General features: G+C 36.2%; 1 protein-coding gene across 7 annotated transcripts; it reads left to right on the top strand.

Moving 5' to 3' along the window:
* The first annotated feature begins 887 nt into the window (after nt 1-887).
* On the top strand, nt 888-19,555 carry LOC18434420 (phytyl ester synthase 1, chloroplastic). Of its 7 annotated transcripts, none has more exons than XR_016058366.1 (14): nt 888-1,491; nt 4,605-4,656; nt 4,768-4,823; nt 5,211-5,369; nt 5,516-5,620; nt 7,161-7,261; nt 7,664-7,785; nt 9,586-9,694; nt 10,581-10,734; nt 10,845-11,214; nt 15,414-15,527; nt 17,229-17,314; nt 18,927-19,036; nt 19,207-19,555. XR_016058366.1 is itself a non-coding variant. In XM_020667294.2 (14 exons), the coding sequence occupies exons 1-14, from the start codon at nt 1,041-1,043 to the stop codon at nt 19,395-19,397; spliced, it is 2,157 nt and encodes a 718-aa protein (XP_020522953.1). In that variant the 5' UTR covers nt 888-1,040; the 3' UTR covers nt 19,398-19,555. The 7 variants fall into 7 exon arrangements, 5 of the variants coding, with proteins under 5 accessions (XP_020522953.1, XP_088726666.1, XP_020522955.1 ...); XR_016058367.1 differs by having other exon boundaries at nt 17,229-17,396; XM_020667294.2 differs by having other exon boundaries at nt 10,604-10,734.
* Nucleotides 19,556-19,766: the final 211 nt, after the last annotated feature.

The following is a 19,766-nucleotide window of genomic DNA, read 5'->3' as shown; positions in this document are numbered from 1 at the left end:
TGAAAAAATATGGGTTGGGTCGGATTGGGCCGATTTGGCCTTAGCCAAGCCGACTTTGGCCCTAGGCCGACCCTCGGGTCATCTCTGTGGACAAGCCCTACTCTTTTAGGGCCCATCTTAGCGGGCATTTCTCATTCCCCATAACTCCCTCTCTCGCTCTCTCTCTCAATTCCCTGTTGTTTTAGGCTTTTAGACTGATCAAAAAAATTAGTGATTTTTGTCCGACACATTATCACTCGGTTTGACCTGAGAATTGGTCACCCGTGCCCATTTTGTCAATATGTGGGAAATTGTTTGGATTTAAAAAAAAATCGTAATTTTGTTACACTAAGAAAGTTGTTTTGCTACAGAAAAAATGTTGATTTACCAATCCAGTCCGGTTTGTGTCCACTTCAGTATTTTCGTATATGCTTTTTTTGCCGGCTCACTATTTTATTGCTCAATATAATAGCTAATTGGATTGCAAATTTACCGATCTAGACCAGTTTTTAGGATGCCGATTCTGGCCACAGATCCGGTTTAGTGCAGGAGGCTGCAAAATCCGAGTCTCTGTGGCATCGCACTGAATAGAGAGAATCTTTTACTCAACCCGACAAAGACACTGGAATTCGACAAACTACAGAGAAAACCATCAATATTTCAGGCCAAAATGAGAGACAGAGTGACAGCTATTACTAATTGCGGACAAAAACCGGATTCACAATAAAATTAGCATAAAATGTACCCATTCTGAAACCATCATTTTCACTCTTTTTTTTTTATTTCTTTCCTCTAAATCACAGCCGTTCCATCAATGGTTTGAAAATGAAATGTGGATTTCTAAATGTCAAACTTCAAAATTTCCCTTACAAAGTTGAATAAAAAACCTTTTTCCTTTCCTCTGAATCACCCTCTCTCTCTCTTAAGGTGGAGAACTTTTGAGGAGAGAGATCCCGCCCTTTTCCCTGTAATAATAACTTCCTCTTTTAACTGATTCTCTGCAACTTTTTGGCCCTTTTTCCCATTAAGAAAAGCTTCTTTCTGCTACTTTTCGCTCGTCAATGGCGGCGGTCACAGGCTTCTTTCCTGTTTTTTCGAGCACCAATACTGTGGAAAATAAATTGTTTCATGGATTGAGATATCAGATGAAGGGATTCAACCTTTCATCCTCAGCTAGAGCAAGAACAAGAACCTTGCCTTCATCTTTGAAAGAAGCTTCCTTGGTTCATGGCTCTGATAGGCCTGAGTTGAAGAAGGTATCGCCTTCATCTTTGAAAGAAGCTTCCTTGGTTGATGGCTCTCATAGGCCTGAGTTGAAGAAGGTATTGACGGAAGGTGATGCTAGATCTTCGTTAGTTTTGGAGGATGAAGTGATGACGCCTCTGAATTTTAAAGATTATTTGGAAAGATACAGGGACTTCACAGAAAGTGGTGATGGCCCTCCTCGCTGGTTTACTCCATTGGAGTGTGGCGCTCCTATGAAGAATGCTCCTCTTCTGCTGTTTCTTCCTGGTGAACTTCATTTTTGTTTAATATATTGGTTTAAAAAATGCTGGATCGGCATGGAATCACCGGGTCTAACCCGTGAATCGGTCACCTGTGGGGATTAGAAAATCATCCGGGTCTAGAAGAGATTATGCGATTTTTTACATTAAAAAGCATTGTTTTGCTATATAAAATGGCTGATTCACCTATCGGGACTAGTTTTTGGCCCGTTCACTTTACTTGTTCGTATTTTTTTTTTTTTGTCAGTTCGCTATTTTTTTTAAGCAGTGACGATTCAGTTCGCCGATTCACCGATCAAGACTGCTTTTTAAGATGCTTGATCCTGCCCTGGTGGTCTATCCGTTTTTTAAATCATTGGTTGAATATTTCTCTCGCATATGAATTTCATTAGAACTTATGCTGTATCTACTTTTTGATTCATTAGGGTGAGATTTGTATAAGGTGCCAACCATAAACAATCACAGTAAGGTGCACCACCCAAAATCTCTTTGTAAGATGTATTTTAGGCGTCGAAATTCTTATTATCGCGCTAAAATCTATTTTTCACCCCTTTTATGGAATTGAAAGCTTCAAAAAAATATTGTAGATCTACCAAATTTATGAACACTATGGTCTATATAATGTGTTACAAGTCTAATTACAAAATGTACTATTATTAATATTTGAAATTCAATTTTTCTTTCATATACCTGCATATTGAAGTGGGAGATGACCAATTAAAGGGTTTTCTAATAACAAAACAACTTTTTAGGAAGATTTTTGAGGTGCACCATACTTATACGGTATCAGGTTTACACCTTATGTAAATTTTTTACGATTCTTTATTATTTCCTGAATGCCGTATGACTGCTGTAGCTTGCCCGCCGTGTGGTTGTATTTTTGCCTTCCCTCTCTACCCCCGCTCCTGCCTCTCTTTCCTCTGAGAATTATTTTTGAATAAGACGCTTCCTTTTGGAGATACACAGTCCACTGATAAGATGTTTCATTTGCACTTCCTTAGCTGTTTCAAGACTTTCACTCTCTCCCTCTCTTGTGTATCAACCCAGGATTTGATCCCTGAGTCTTCAAATTGAATCCGGAGAAGGAAATGATCCCATTCACTTCGATAGATTCAGTTCTTGGGTGAATGATGTTGGTTACTGTAATCAATGATTCAATACTCGGCCGAGGCAAGTACTCGGGTCCAACTCGTGCCTCCTAAAAAATTCAAAAAGAAATGGTGAAAATATTGGAAAAGTATACAATGAGATTATTTATTTTTTTGATAGTGGTCACTATTAATCTTGATCATTAGATATGAAATTAGATGGCTTGCATTGGCCAAGCTCAAATTTTAAAAGAAATTTTTTTTAACTTTGTGGCTTATCCAAGCTTTTGTGGCTTATCCAAGCTTAAATTTCACATCGGATAGGAATAGGATGGTTATTCTAACCACCTTGTATTAAAGGTAAATGGTCCTAAACAATATTAAAAATATTATTGACCATGGAGCCATCGTATAAAAATTATGTGAGCAATTTGGATATCTTTTACAATGATGTATGAGTTTTTCTTGTTATATGCCTTATTTTTTTTATTTTGGATTTTTCCGAAATATCTCCGACCATAGATCAGTTTTTCTATATCCATTTTCGTATTCTTTTAAAGCTCTTTGCACTTTTTATGTTGCACAATTCTTGTTGCATTTTTATTTAATTTTAGGGCCTTTTGGCCTTGTGTACTACTCGGCCGTTTACTAGTCTAGGGCCAGGGGCAAGGCCATGGCTCGAGGTGGGTAAAAAAAATTGACTGAGTATTTGTATTATACTCTGTTTTGACTGATTAATGGGTCCGCTGGTTTAGGTCCTCATATATTTCCCTTAAATAAAGGAAAAGTTGCATTGTCTCTGTTTTGACTGATTAATGGCTCCGCTTGTTTAGGTCCTGGTCATCTTTCCCTTAAATAAAGGAAAAGCTGTATTGTGTCCGTTTTGACTGATTATTGGGTCCGCTGGTTTAGATCCTGTTACATGTCTCTTAAATAAAGGAAAAGTTCGATTTGTAGTTCAGACTTCAGACGCATATTCTTGAATCATTAATCTATATCCAAATCCATGCCATCTTTCTTTGTTTCACTCTGCCGAATGACTCAGAAAGATGAGGTGTTTATTTATTTGTTCACTTAATGATTGGGAAAATTTTGATGGCTATCTCCATATATGGATTTACATAGAGATCTGATGTTTCTATACACGGAAATTAGATCATAGATTTCATTTCGTACATTTATATTAGAAGAATTTCAATTTAGAATTTGAATTACACAAAGTCTGCAATGAAAATCCCAAGTTCATTTCAAAACATGAAAAATCCATCTCAACTATGACCATGTGAATCATACTATACTTTCCCTTTTTTTGGGGGGGGGAAGGGGGGGTGGGGTAAATAATACTTTCCCTTGAATATATGCCCTAAGAGCTTCATTTTTCGTGAATGAGAATTATTCTTGCCCGAATTGCTTAAAAGTTAAAAGCATTGTCAAAAAACGCGGATCAGGCTCGGGGCACTCTTGGACTTGCTCGAGTCCTTAACGAGCCCATAAAGGGCTAAAAAGTTTCCAAAAAAAACAAAAAATAATAATTAGGAATCAGTAGAAAATAACTTATTGTATGTGTGCATCATTTATTGTATGTATTATGGGAAAAAGTTTATAGAAAATGGACTATGGAAAAAAATTTATATATAGCTTAAAACAATTCAGAAAATCTGAAATAAGGAAAAGAAAAGATAAATAGAGCACGTAATAAGAGAAGTCTACAAATCCTCATGAAAATATAAAAATTATATATAAATATATTTATACAATATTTATTAGTGATATACTAAAAAATATATTGAATTTTATGGTCTTTTTATATACAATATTTGTACAAGGAACTCACCTTCACAGGTGCCAAGGCCATGTTGGTCGGCCATGTCCAAGTTTCCTTAGCTGCATTTTTAAAACCTTGCTTTAAATGCATCAGCTGTTTGTTGATCCGAGCTTCTGTCATATTGGGCATGGTTTAATTCATTGGAAATATTGTTTGTGTATGATTGTCTGGTATCTTATACAATTTTCTAATTTTGGGACTTTATAGGGGAAGATGGCCTTGGACATGGGTTGATGCGACACCATCGAAGACTTGGGAAGTAAGCAATAATTGAATAAAAATAAATGGGGCCTTCTTTAATAAATACTTTTACTGGTTTAAAGTCTTATTTGAGGCAATCTTTTTGATGACTAGTGAGTGTAATCTGCAGGATTTTTGAAGTATGGTGTTTGCATATTCCAGTTTCTGACCGCACTCCCTTTGAAGGTCTCTCTCCTTCTTCATGCACCCGCAATTGCAAATACACAACCTTATTTATTGTTTCCTCTACTGTCAACCATGTATGTCATTTTGTGCATGAACATGTTGCCACTCATGTAAACAGTCGGGTGTGTATTCGATAGATGCCACTTGACTGTACGCATAATCATTCCTGTAATTTGGTAGTTTAGAGTGGGTGTGTCAAGGTTTCAGAGATTGCATGAGATATAGACTTCTTCTTGGTTAACTATATTTATGTCACCTTACGAGAAAAACTGTTCTCAGGTGTTTAATTTTCGCGTGTTAAAATATTGTTCTTTTGTAACTAGTGCTAGAACTTGTTGCCATAGTTCGAATAAGAAGTCTTGAATCCTGATTCTTTCTTGGGTTCAGGACTCGTGAAAATTGTTGAAATGATGATTAAGTCAGAGAATTCATGTTTTACAAAGAGACCGATATTTCTTGTTGGAGACTCTCTCGGTGGATGTGTTGCACTAGCTGTTGCAGCTCGTAACTCTAAAGCGGACCTAACATTAATATTGGCCAACCCTGGTGAGTGAAAATATGATTAGTATTTTTAAGTGCCGTATAATCTGTAGCTTTTCGGCAAATGAATTGACAATCTGAGTTGTGGATGCATTATTTAGTCTCTTCTGACTTCCTGTGATATGCTAACTTAATTTAATCATTCCATCTAGCGAGCTGTTTCTGCAGGTCACAGTTAAAATATCTTCTCCCATTCTTGGATGCTATGCCTGACCATGTCCTTGATCTTATCCCTTATCTTAAGAGCTTGAACATAGGTATGCGCTGAAATTTGTTATTAGAGGTTATAAATTTTCTTTTCCCCTCTTTGAATAGTCAACTTTATGTATATGAAAGTAGAATGCAACTCAAAGCCCGTGATGAATATTGGATTAAATGCAAATAAGTACAGTAATTAGTGGATATGCACAAAAGAAAAAGATGAGGGTGACATATCTTGCTCTATGAGATGCTTTGGATTGGATGGTTTTCCTCCCTTTTATACTTCTTTTGTATGTCCAGTTCTGTATTGGTAAACTGGTTGGGAATGATTATCATTACTTTTGATTTTAAAAATTGCATGCTATTTTTTTTTACCGATGAATTCAATTGGTTCTTTCAGAAGGACCATGTTGTGAGTCCAGATTGGTAGGTTCTACATGTATGTCCCTCTGATGAATTCAATTGGTTCTTTTAGAAGGACCATGTTGTGAGTCCAGATTGGTAGGATGTACATGTGTATCCTCTGATTGTTGCATTTTCCTTACGGTCTTTTGAGAAGGAGACCATCTCCCGTTGTTGTTGACGTAATCTTCTAGGAAATTTATCAAAATATCCATAACAGATGAACAATTCAAGATTTTACCCATGTCTTTTAATTTAAGTTTGAAATGCCCAAAAAATATACATGGTCCATAGTTGGAATAGGTGCAAAAAGGTAACATGTCAAATATCTCATGGGTATTATGATAGATTTCCCTTACTTTTTTCACTTTGCTACCCAATCTTATGTAGGACCTGTAGCTATTCGACCAACCTGTCAAGGTATTGGTTGATGATAACTCCAAATAAGTTTTTATTGAGGGGGCATTGGAAACAGGAAAGATAGGGAATGAAAGCGGATTAGAAAGTCATATATTGCGAACTGAGATACAGTAAATGAGCCAGCTGACTTTGATGGCAATCAGCCATCGATTATCACTTCCATGGACTAAGATTGATACACATGTGACCGATTTAGATCAGTCACTACCCAAATTCAATTGCATAGATGCCTCGTGAAGGATAAGGATTCGAGCTCATGTATCAAATATGAGAACAGCATTCCACTGTGTGTTTTTGTATATTTCACATGTATGCCATATTGGGTTGAAAATTTTTTGGTTGATTTCTCTCTGGGATAAGATTCTTCTTGTTTAGTTGACATTAAGTGGAACATGAAACAGATTATCATGTTTTAGAGTAGTGATACAAGATTATGTTACCCCAAGTCCAAATTAGAATTATTAATACTCTAGTCCAAATTACAATTATTAATACTTTATTTTGGAGGTACTTAAGTTTCAACAAATTGTGGATAATCAAAATATATCTGTTTTATAAGCATCTAATATGTGTTTAATAGTAGCTTCTTCACATTAATCGTGCATGCACATTTCCTTTTCTTCAAGATGTTCTATAAAGTAGCTTTAGTTGCATTCTTAAGGATGTTTCAGATCATATTGGTTGTTGCAAATTGGATGCTCTGTTGTACTCAATTATGTGCAGTTTTCCATTTGGCTTGGTGATGTCTTTTCCTATGTGTTTACTCACTTTCAGGTGATCCTGTTGGGATGGCAATGAAGAATGTAGAAATGGGTGTTACTTTGGGAGTTGGCCAAATTTCACAGAGCCTTTCTGCACTTTTTGCTGATCTTTTAGTGAGTACATCCTTAGCAAATACATTTGTTTACCAGTGACTTAATGCTTCTCATCTATCAAAGATTATGAAGAGTGAAATAATATTGGAGGCTTATCCCTTAGTTAAATGATTGCATTAGTTTCTTATGTTAATGAATTGGCTTATTTCTTGATGCTGAGAAATGTCTTGATTTTAGTACATCTAAGCATGTTTGTCTAGTTACCTCATTATAATTTGTACAGTTCAAAACTTAACCATATAGCATGACTGAAAATGGATTTATTGATTCCTGATTCATGCTATAAGAGGCCTAATTTATTTTTCTCAGCAATGCTATTTTTTGAAACTTTATTGTCCTTTTGAGGTGTATCAAGACTGCTAACTTTCTAGATGACCTTTATCTAATTCATATCAATTGCAGAATTTACGAGTTTTATTATCGAGAGAAACTATCTTGTGGAAGATAAGACTGCTGATGTCAGCTTCCTCCTATGCAAATTCTCGTCTCCATGCAATTAAGTCTGAAGTGCTTGTACTTGCCAGGTGAGTATCCTTTTCATTTTCTTATTTGAGTGTGTATATATGCATGCATGCATGTGTGGATGCACATGTGTGCATGTGCGTGTGCATATGTGCATGATATATTTTTGTTTACATATGTATGTACACATATAAGCATGCCACACACACATATTACTGATGGAAGATTAACATATTAGTGTTAACATTATCAAAAAAAAAAAAAAAACATTAACATAGTAGTGATATTGGATTTTGTTGTACTTGTGCGATTATATTTCTTGATTTGTGCTTGTGCAGTTATACCTTGTGACATTTCTTATGGATTTCTGGACCAATGCCTTAACGAATTCTTTGGTTTTCTTGCCCTTGGTTTAGATCAGATCATTGCCAAGTACATGTTTCATAATAAATTTTAACTTTTATGTAGTATTATTCCTTTAGCATAGACATTATCAATTTTGTTAAAAATGTAAAACAATAAGACAAATGCCTTCAGTTTTGCATGATAGGGCTAAACATTGTTTGAAGCTATAAAGTTTTCCCTTGGTGCCCCTGGCCGGGGGGGGGAGGGGGGATGTGGTTTTTGTTTTCGCTAAAACTATAAAAATTGCAGAGAGATACCTTGTTCAATCCCTGAGTCATCCTGCTTTGGCTTAGCCTGGCTCTCAAAATAAGTCCTTCCTTTCATTTATTCTTAGAACCATCTTGTTTGTTTATGATTTTGAGCTCATAGTGTTGGAAAATGGTTTAGGCACATGGCTCAACAATAGCTAGTATGGTTCAAACCACATTTTTGGGTTGATGGACCTCCATAGAGTGGCACATCTTCACACAATTTTAGCTTATCTTTTTTCGTTATCCTGTTTTCTTCATGTTCCTTTTCCCATCTTGAATTGCTTATCTCACTGGCATCTTGCATTATTTTGAAAGACAATATACCACACCTGTCATGGATGCATTTTTCAGGACATTCTTTTTTTTTTCCCCTTACTCATACTCATGCATCTGTCTTTCTGTCACCTATTATTTCTTCCACTGTATTTACTTTTTCTTTCCGGTATGTTTCTTTGATTTAATAGTTGCCCCTTTCTTTATTTCAATTCCGGCACTCATGTCTAAGCAGGACCTCACCTTAGGAATATGTCATATCCAAATGATATAAAAACAAGCTATTTTGGTGCTTATTCCACTGCTGCCACCTCCCAAGCCTTTCGGAGAGAGCTGGAGACGGCTGAAACGCGCTGAACCTTAAGAGAGAGACTTTCTCTTGGCGATCGGCTCATCGGCAACGACAGATAGGTGTATTGATCTTTCTGACAGATAGAATGATTGAAGGGTTCTTAAATTATTGTGTTTTTCCTTTTTCAACCTTCTACTTCCTGGATTGACTGGGTAGAGCTTCGACATGGCTGGTAGTAGGGCCCTTGCTGTCTTCCTTAGTGCAGTAGCATCAGTGTGTTGTAGCTTTCATTCAAGCAGCTTGTTTGTCGTGCACTTTAATTCATGTATAAATTAATTGGAAACTTCAGAAAAAATTTGGGGAACTTGCAGATTTTATATTATTCAAACTATATGTATCCTTGTGTTTAGAAATATAAAAAGGAGCTTAGTCAACATCACCAAATAAACACTTTTGATCTTGGGTTCTTAGTTTTCACTTTTCATCACAGTCGTCTACAAAATTACACATTATCTGATCTATCGCTCACAATGATATAGACAGAATTTGTTATTCTTCTTTCATAAAGTTCAATTTGCTGGAAACTTTCTTGTATCTAAAATTAGAGTGACACTGAGAGATACTAATGTCTCCTCTTTTAGTGGTAATGATCAACTGCTACCGAACCAAGATGAAGCTGAAAGGCTTTGCCGTGTACTACCCAACTGTAGATTTCGTCATTTCCCGGATAGTCACCGCCTCATCTTCCTGGTATGTATGGTAGATTATCTACACATTCACCCAAAACAATAGTAGATTATCTGCATTGATTTTCTCAAGAATTTTCTTCTGATAAAGTGATGATTGTCATGTTACTAAAGATTGAAGCTTTACAACTGGGAGGATCCCATGCTTTGTTACACTGTAGTCGTAGATACACTCAGATAATGAAATACCTTTTTTGATGGTTTGGGACTTTGGGTCTTGCAACTGTAAGAGATTTTAAGTTTCCAACTTTGCATGAAGGGGAGAAATATATTAAGTTTCTATGAGTTTATCCTAATGCAAATTGGGACTGACCCCTCATTCCATGAATGAGGGAGTCCATTTCTTTCAGGCCTCAACTGAACTCATGTGACAAGGCCAAAGTTAACAAGAAGCATTTTATTGCAAATGAATGTTTTCATTCTGCTATACGCCTAAAAAATATATGCTTTCATTCTGTCCATAACTCTGTATTTACTTGTGGTGACCACATCTATCAGACCATTATTTTAAAAGGTTACCCAACTCAAAAGATCTTTAGTATGTCAGATATATCAGAGATGTTGGTGTCTGTAATCAGAATAATTACCATTGTGGACCATGGCCTTTATACAATGATACCAGTGGTTTTGTAGAGTGTGATGTGTTCTTGATCATGATTGCGATTTAGAGATGACCTTTCCCCCATTTTCTTGCATCATATTCAGGAAACTGGCAAAGATTATGGAATAAACTTTGAATGTACGCTTTATATGATTGGTATTAAAAAGTTGTTCTTCAGAAGTGATATTTGAACTTTAAAAAGATTATGGAATAAACTTTGAATGTACGCTTTATGATACTTTCTAGTATTCATGTCATGTGTTATGTTTATAACCTTGAGATCGATCAGTGACAGCCCCAACACTGAGACAGGAAGGAGATGTTGATTTGGTCACTATTATCAAAGGCACTGGTATATATCGCCGCTCGACACACAAGGACTGGGCGTTAGATTTCCTCCCTCCTACACTCAATGAATTTAAGTATGCTTACGAAGTACTTAGGTATGGCTGGATTCTTTTGATATATATCTTGCTGGGAGAACCTGATTGGTTGAGGGTTCCCTTTGGTTTTCATTTTGATAGTTGTAATGCTCTTGTTTTTTTGTATGCAGATGGGTTATTCATGCAACTGATCCTGTGGTATTTTCAACAATGGAAGATGGAAAGATAGTGAGGGGTCTCGCAGGGATACCTCAAGATGGCCCTGTTATACTTGTGGGGTATCACATGTTTATGGGATGGGACCTAGGTCCTTTTGTTGGAGAGCTCTTGATGGAGAGAGGTGTTTTTGTTCGAGGACTAGCACATCCTTTTATGTTTGACAAGCATGCAGAAACCCTTATGCCTGATCCAGCATCATTTGACTTTATGAGGATTATGGGTGCAGTTCCTGTGTCAGCAACCAACTTTTACAAACTTCTGTCTAGTAAGTCTTTTGTTCTATTATATCCTGGAGGCGCACGCGAGGCTCTTCATCGAAAGGTAATTTATTGGTACGCTGATTGTGTATGTGTTCTCTATATGATAGTTAACGTAAGATTTATTCCCAATTGATAGTTTATTCAACTCTATTTAATGACGTAATGCTGAATTTGTCTTCTAAATGATCTATGTTGACATTGTAAGAATGATTATCACTATATGTCCGTTAATGTCAGTACTTAAACTAAGAATTTGCAGCTGACATGCATTATGTGATCTTTATCATTTTTGGCATGTAAATATTTGAATTGAGTACCATAATGGATTCTATTATTATTATTTATCATCAAATTGTTTGATAACCGACACCATATGGACTTTAAATCTATGTTGCAGAACAGTTTGAAAATTTGGAAACTCTTTTGAATGTCTCTATGGTTGACAAAAGTGTCTCAAAACCAGCCGAGTCTGACATTGACTCGGCAACATGCCACCTCCTAGTGAAAAACCTTAGGAACCGACTGAGTCTCACCTTTTCCTGAGTTTTTTTTTTTCATTCACTTATTTATTTTAAAAACTAGTCCGTGTTGGACTTGGGCTCTGCTGAGTCTGACCTGCTGACTGGGACTAGGACCCTGCCCGGCTTAAGGCCTGATCCTAGTTTAGAGACATTTGTTGACACCATTAGAGTCAAAATTTTAAATATAGTTAGAATTTTTCCATAGCAGACAATTATTGTTATATATGTAGAGAGGTGGAGACGGTCTGGTGTTTTCTCTATCACTTTGAGCATGTGAAGAGAGTTGTGACTCATTTTTTGATCTACCACTTTGATCCTGTGAAGAGAGTTATGACTCATTTTCTTGACCTATTTGGCATCTTGTGGATTGCTCTCGAGTGTACACAGAGGCTTGCCGATCATTTCACCAGTCTTTAGGCCCTTTCCCATAGAGGTGCCAGATCTTGTATGTTGTCTATTTGTGATATTCCGGAGGATGAAGGAGTAAGAACAACTTTTATGGATTTTTTGACTTCGTGACGACAATAATGGTGAGAATCTCAAGAGGGTTCTCATGTTTTTGGTGAATTTTAAAGGCGTATGGTATGAGATTTTTATTTTTTTCCTAATATAGATATGATGTGGTATATGTTGAGTAACATGAAGTTTATGGTGAATTTTTCGAATTGTAGGGAAGGATAGTAGAGGATATGAAGGGGTACATGGGGATATGGGTTTGGTGAAAAAAATGAGATGGGTGAGGCTAATTTAGATTTTGCTATGGACTATGATCTAGCAATAACAAATACTTACATGAACATTTAATAACCTATAAAAGGGGATTATATAAAATGCTAGGTAGATTTCTTCCTATTAAGAAGATAGATCAACTATTGTGTAAAGACTGTAAGCTTATCCCAGGAGAGAGTTTGACTATTCAACATAGCCTTGTGGTTATGGATGTCTGCAAAAAGCCATGGAAGAGAAGGGGTAAAATTAATAGGTGTTCAAGAATTAGGTGGAATTTAAAAAATGAGAAAGTAAACTTATTTAAAGATGAATTAGTTAAAGAAGAAAAATAGAACTCTGAATATGAGGTCAATGTTATGTAGAATCAGATGGTTGACTGCATTAAAAAAGTGGCAACATAAGTTTTAAGAGAATCTAGAGGGAAAAGAAATTCCGATAAGGAAACTTAGTGGTGAATGAGGTTCAAAAGGCCATTAGCGAAAAACGATTATATTAGAAAAGTCGGCATTATAATGGGAATGATCAAAACTTTAGAAGAATATATAAAGGTCAAGAAAAAATCTGAACAAATAGTAAGGCTAAACTTAAGACATATGATAATCTGTATAGTAAATTGCGAATAAGAAAATACGTATTCAAATTAGCAAAAATGAGAGAAAAAGTGCAGGGATTTAAACCATATTAAATGCATTAAGAGTGAGGATCAAAGGGTCTTGGTGAAGGGTGCAGAGGTCAACAAAATGTGGAGAGTTTATTTTAAAAATTATTAAGGGTCGAACACAATGAGAACATAGTGGTCGAAAGAACTGTTGACATAAATGAGGGTGGAGGTTATATATACATTCGTAGGATTAGGATATCAGAAGTGAAAGAAGTTTTGAAGATGATGAAGATAGGAAAAGTTTAGGACCAGATGGTATTCCGATAGAGGTTTGGAAGTGCATGGAAGAGCTTGACATTGACTGCCCAACTAAGCTATTCAACAAGGTGTTTACAAAGAAATGCCAGACTAATGGAGGAAAAGTATTATGGTACCGATTTACAAGAATAAAGAGACATACAAAATTGTGCGAACTATTGAGGGATCAAACTTATGAGCCACACTATGAAGTTGTGGGATAGAGTAATTGAGCAATGACTAAAACATGAAACAAGTGCATTAGAAAACCAATTCGGTTTTGTGTCAGGGAGGTCAAACCGAGGCTATTTTCCTATATAGGCAACTAATTGAGAAGTTTAGGGTGAAGGGAAAAGACCTCCACCTGTTGTTTATTGATCTAGAGGAAGCTTATGATAGAGTACCTAGAGATTTAATTTGGTGGGTGTTGAAAGAGAAATGAGTCTTAATACGAGTGAGTTTTCAATAACAATAGGTCTACATCAGGGGTTAGGATTAAGCCCATACGTCTTTATCTTAGTTATAAATGACTTAATAGACACCTACAGGATGAGTTACCATGGTGTATGGCTTCGCGAAAACATACTTTTGATCGATGAGACCCAAAACAATGTCACCATAAAGTTAGAATTCTGGAGGGAATTAGCGGGACTAAGACAGAGTATATAAAATGCAAGTTTAGTAATAATAGGAGTAGAGACGAAGAAGTAGTTAAGATTAACGACCAAGAAATACCAAAAAAAGTGCACTTCCAATATTTTGGGTTGATAATCAAGGAAAATGGAGAGATTGAAGAAAATGTGACACATAGAATTAGAGTTGAGTGGGCGAAGTGGAGGTGTGCAACCGGAGTTTTATGTGACCGACGCATTCCAATGAAGATGAAGGGCAACGTCTATACGACAGTTGTAAGACCATTTACTTTATGAGGTGGAATGTTGGGCGGTCAAGAAACAATATACCTATAGAATGAGTATAGCTGAGATAATGATGTTGAGATGGATGAGTGGAAAGACAAGAAGAGATAAAATTTGAAATGAATACATTCAGGAGAATTTAGGCGTGACACCAATAGGTGATAAGACAAGAGAAAGTAGACTTAGGTGGGTTGGCTATGTGTGTCGCAAACCCTGTACAACACCTGTTAGGAGATGTGAGTTAGTTTAAGTGAAAGGCTCAAAAAGGGAAAGGGGAAAGCCCAAAGGACACGGTTGGAAGCAGTGAGAAAAGATCTGGGGATTTATGGCCTCATTGTGGGTATAGCTCTTAATAGAGCATACAGGCGGATCAGGATTTGTGTTGCCGACCCCAAGTAGTTGGGAAAAGGCTTCAATGATGATGATGATGGTAAATTTTGGAACTAGCATGAGTAGGGGTTGAGATGTCCTCCAAGGATTTAAAGCTTAATTTTGATCATAGTTCTTTTGCGTATCCTCAATCAGCAAGAATGTGTTATGACTTTGAATAGCATATTAGTACTTGTGGGCACATCACTACTGCTCATCTTATTGGGCTGATAATCTGTATGTTTTCCTTCTCTTACCCTTCTTATTGAAAGTTTTGGCCTTGTCAGTTGAGGAGTGTTGAAAGGAGAGGTTGGTCTCTTAAGACTTTAGGCGTTCCCCATTCTTATAATACAGCTTTTTATTGAACATATTGTGCTCATTTCAGAATTAGGGCAAGTTAGTTATTCTCAAAAGGGAAAGCAGGAATTAAGAGAGTTAATAAGTCATTCCATGAATCTTAGCGACTTTGGAAAACTGATACTTCTAGATGCCAAAATTTATCGGATAAAACTAGTTTAAAATTGTTCTTTCTTTTTGTGCAAACTGGTGCAATTTATTGCTTTCATTTGCACTAACTTTTTGTTCTTGTTTGTTTTATTTTTATAATTCATCTATTGGCAAATGACAGTCATGACGGATTAGTGATCTCTAAGCCAGGCCTTTTTGTTATGTGAAACTACCATCTGCACGTCTCCTTTGGTATATTAGGTCTCTTGTATATGATTTTAATTTATACCAATTGATAGTGTGGTGGTTCTATGCACTTTCCGCCTTTAAGGAGCTTTCTTTTGAAGATTTCTAATTTTCAACAAAATTAATGTTTCAGGGTGAAGAATACAAGCTTTTCTGGCCAGAGCATTCTGAGTTTATTAGAATGGCTGCCAGTTTTGGAGCCACAATCATACCTTTTGGTGCTGTTGGAGAAGATGATGTTGCTGAAGTATGGTTTTTTGCTGATATTGTTTATTAGCATCTGTTGTGGGCCTAGCATTCATCTCTATTTTGTCATTCAGGGAAGATTTTGTTTGTTTTGGAAAATGGCGCCTTTTGCTCTCCAGCCTGCCATTAAAAACATAAAACTCTATAGTTCATGGATGGAGACATTGACTTTCTTTTCCTATAACAAGAAATACATTGTTTATGAAGTCAGGAATCAACCTTAGCTCATAGAGAGCTGACGTAACAGATATGACTGCCCACAAACTTATACTGATCATCTCCAGTTCACTATGCTTTTAGTCAACTTTCCAAAAAGTTAAACTGTAGTTTAGAGTGTTCCTTTTAATGGTTCTCTTTGTGCGAATAAAATATTGCTGGTGAAGTACAGACACACGTACAGATGTGGTCTTAACAAATTTCCTGTGGAATCCCTACAGTAGATTAGACCAGGAATTTTCAGTATGATATCTAGAAGGACACGGTTTCTATGAGTCCATGTAGAAATGAGTCACCTCTTAAAAATGTATTTTTGAGATGGATTTTTGGACCTAATTTTTAAGGAGATGTAATCTCTAACATGGAGATCATGAATATAAAAAAGTAAATAAATTTTGAAAATTAAGAATAATAGTTCTATTAAGAAAACATTGGGACTGTTAGTTTCAATTCTTTTTAGATGGACCACCTATTTGCATCCATCGATGGATGCTTTAGACCTTGGGGACCGCAAATGTAGAAGTGCGGTCCCTGCCGCATGTAACAATTTTCCTATCTAAAATATTGGTCCTTTAAAAACATTGAAGGCTTAAAGTACTCTTAACTTGTCCAGTAAGTTATTCAATAAATGAACGAGCTTTGTTGTTGATAGAATGTGGATCTATTTGCTTAGGTATGCTAAACATTGTGAATGGAGAAACGGCTCAATCTAGGTTCCCAAGTCTCCAAGTGGGCCCTCAAGGCCACTCACCCCGCGACCTTCAAGGTGCTGAATCATAGGAGCCTATGGCATAAGCATCGAGGAGAGGACACTTATCGATTGTTTAGTTACTCGGTAATAGATGAGTACCCAGTTTTACTGAAAACAAACTCACCTATAAACATTCCGTACAACCTCTACAGCTTCACCACGACTTCTTGTGTCACTTCTCAAAATTGCCCAACTCCCCTTCCAAATATCTGCACACATCCAAGGATCAGTAATGGGGAAGATGTTGTAGCTACACCATCATGCAACTTGTTAAAGGATGGCTTCTAGTTTCAAAATTTTCCCTTCCTTTTCTGGTTGTAGACGGTTCATGTCAGGGGGTTGGGCTGAGAGGAAAATCTCTCTTCATCCTCTCTTGGCCCAGGGGGTTGGGCTGAGAGGAAAATCTCTCTTCATCCTCTCTTGGCCAATCTATATCTTTGTCATGCCACCAAACTTGTTCTCTCTCATACTCGAAAATATGTTAGACTTCTCTTACTTTCAGAAAAGGAAGGAATGGAAAGAGAACCCCACACTATATCTGTTATACTACATCTCTTATCCATTATGCCCATGTAGAAACATTGTATTTTTTTTTCTTGATGTAGCTATTGTGACTTGATGTGCATTAGTAACTTACTTTCCACTATTTAGTTAGTTATGTGCATTTGCTCACTGACATTCTACGATTTAACATTTGTTTTATGAATTACTCATTTGTGCTTATATTTTTGGCAGTTGCTCCTTGATTATGATGACCTGATTAAGATTCCGTATATAAGAGATCAAATTGAGGACCTAAATCGTGATGGCATACGGTTGAGGTGCTTGTCTTCTAGTATGATATATGGTCTTATATATAGCAATTTGCTCCTGCGTAAAACGTCGATTTTCGATATTATAAATGTTAGTGAGTTCATTTGGTAATTTTCAATTTGTGAAAAATTATTCTAGTATCATCACAAAGCACATACAACTTTATTGGACTGCTTTTACAAGTTCAAAAATTTTCACCATCTCTGGCTCAAGATTGTAGCTATTGTAGATTACACTGAGAAATCAAGATTAAGGAAAATGTCAGGCAAAAATATTACAAAAATGGCTATACTGTTGAGAGAATTATGCAAACAATCACATTAAAGTTTATAACTACTGCTGTGCTTCTATAAATACCTAATTCATATGGTTTGCACTACTCAACATTCCCATCAAATTAGAACCTCCAATGCTATGTACAACTAATTGTTTCCTAAGTATTCTTTCTATCTTATATTGATGATTTTGTAATAACTTGTTTTGCTAATAATTAATTGACTGCCAAATGAAATTGTTAAGTCTTTGACACGGTGGTAATGTATCTCGATGTGTGTGGTTTATGTCATTGAAAATAGAATTGGTAGTCATTGAATCAGCCCATTGAGTATTTACCCAGTTTCTAAGAAAAATAAAATGTCCAAAAAGGAATAAGAATCACCATTAAAAACAGAACAATGTTCTCAAAAACTTTTATTTTCTTTTGGAGCCTGCTGAAACATTTTTATGCTTATTATTTAATATATATAGTGGTATTGGAGCTTTAAAGTCTCCTAGAATTTGTTAAATTATGATTCAGATAGACAATTTCAATGTTCCATGATTCCATCAAACAAACAAAAATTAAACTATAAACCTTATATTGTTATCTGGATTCTGGAATTATGATTCTAGAATGCAATCAACAGTTCATGAACTTTCAGAAAAGGGGTGAGTCTAGTGACCAACACAATATCATTATTACATGTTAACAATTGAAAATTACATTATACAAACATTACAATATTTAATTATTTCTCAATCGTGGAGCTTTGTACTATGTAGTCAATGATCCTGGCCCTTCAGGTGCTGTTCCTGGCACTCCTCATTGTAATCATATTACCTGAACATTTGTCTCTGGCTGCCAAAATAACCAAGGTTACCTTATTAACTATCACTGCTCTTCATCATTGTTTCCCCAATCAATACTGTCACTGTCATATCCCTCACCACTATTATTGACTGATAATCGTGGAGGCCTAATTATATGTTCATTTCCGTAAGCCTTTATACTTGCATTGTCATCCTTGACATAATGTACTTCTAAGTGAGTGGATTGTAGTCTGTAATTCATTATTTATTTTCAGTCATCCATTTTTTGGGTAAAGAATAATCAAAACTTAACAACAATAAAAATTGTTATCAAAACAATTACAGATGTGATGACTTTGATATTCAACGGGCTTCACCACTTTTAGATAGTTTGATCCAAATTTGTCTTTGATTTTGCCTATTGTCCTTTTCTTTAGCCTGCATTAAAGTAAAACTTCTCATGGGCAATTTGATATTGTGAAAAGATTTAAAATGAGTTGGTTTATTCGCATATTCGAGTTAGTATATTAAATTGATACTCTTTGATCATAGGACTGGTGTTCCTGGGGAGGTGGGAAACCAAGACCTTTATCTTCCTGGAATGTTTCCAAAAATTCCAGGTCGCTTTTATTGCTTATTCGGAGGCCCAATTCAAACAAAAGGTATGGCCCAATCTATCTTTGGGATGCCACCGTGTCTCTCTATCTCTCTTCCTTCCCATATCAGTGCGTAGCTCTATCAAGGTACCAACAAAATAAGAGGTCCTACAGTTGTATAATTGATTCTTCTGTGCAACATTCCTCTCACTGAATTAATTATTTGCATTCTTTAGGCATGAAGAATGAGCTAAAAGATAAAGCGAAAGCACATGCGATGTATCTGCAGGTGAAATCCAAAGTCGAGAAACTAATTGCGTACCTAAAAGAGAAGAGAGAGTTGGATCCTTATAGAGGTCTATTACCAAGGCTCCTTTATCAGGCTACCCATGGATTCACATCTAAAGTTCCAACCTTTGAGCTTTGAAACTTGTAACAATAGTATATCTTGCTTTTGTTTATTCAACTTTTTTGTGATTGAAATAAAGGGTCATTATTGTGGTGCCCCTGGAGATGATATTAGCACTCTTATGAATAAATCACTAAGGCCCCATTCGGATGGGCTGTGTTTATGCTTGGGTACAATTTCCTAAGTAGAAAGGAGTGCTTTGGGTCTCAGTTTGGTCCACTCCAGCTTACTCTTGCTTAGCTTCCATTTCATAACCCCATTTATTGGGCCCATTTGGATACACTACACTCTCCCATTGAACAAATGGTCATGCTTACCTTTATGGACCATCTCAAAAATTGTAGCCTTTCTTACCTTTATGAACAATTTTCAAAAGAGCTTGTATAC

Source organism: Amborella trichopoda, chromosome 6, assembly GCF_054954075.1.
Source record: "Amborella trichopoda isolate Santa Cruz 75 chromosome 6, AtrichopodaSantaCruz75HAP2 v2.0, whole genome shotgun sequence".
NCBI lineage: Eukaryota > Viridiplantae > Streptophyta > Magnoliopsida > Amborellales > Amborellaceae > Amborella > Amborella trichopoda.
Note: the sequence above shows the minus strand (reverse complement) of the source record. Positions and strands in the feature narration are given on the sequence as shown.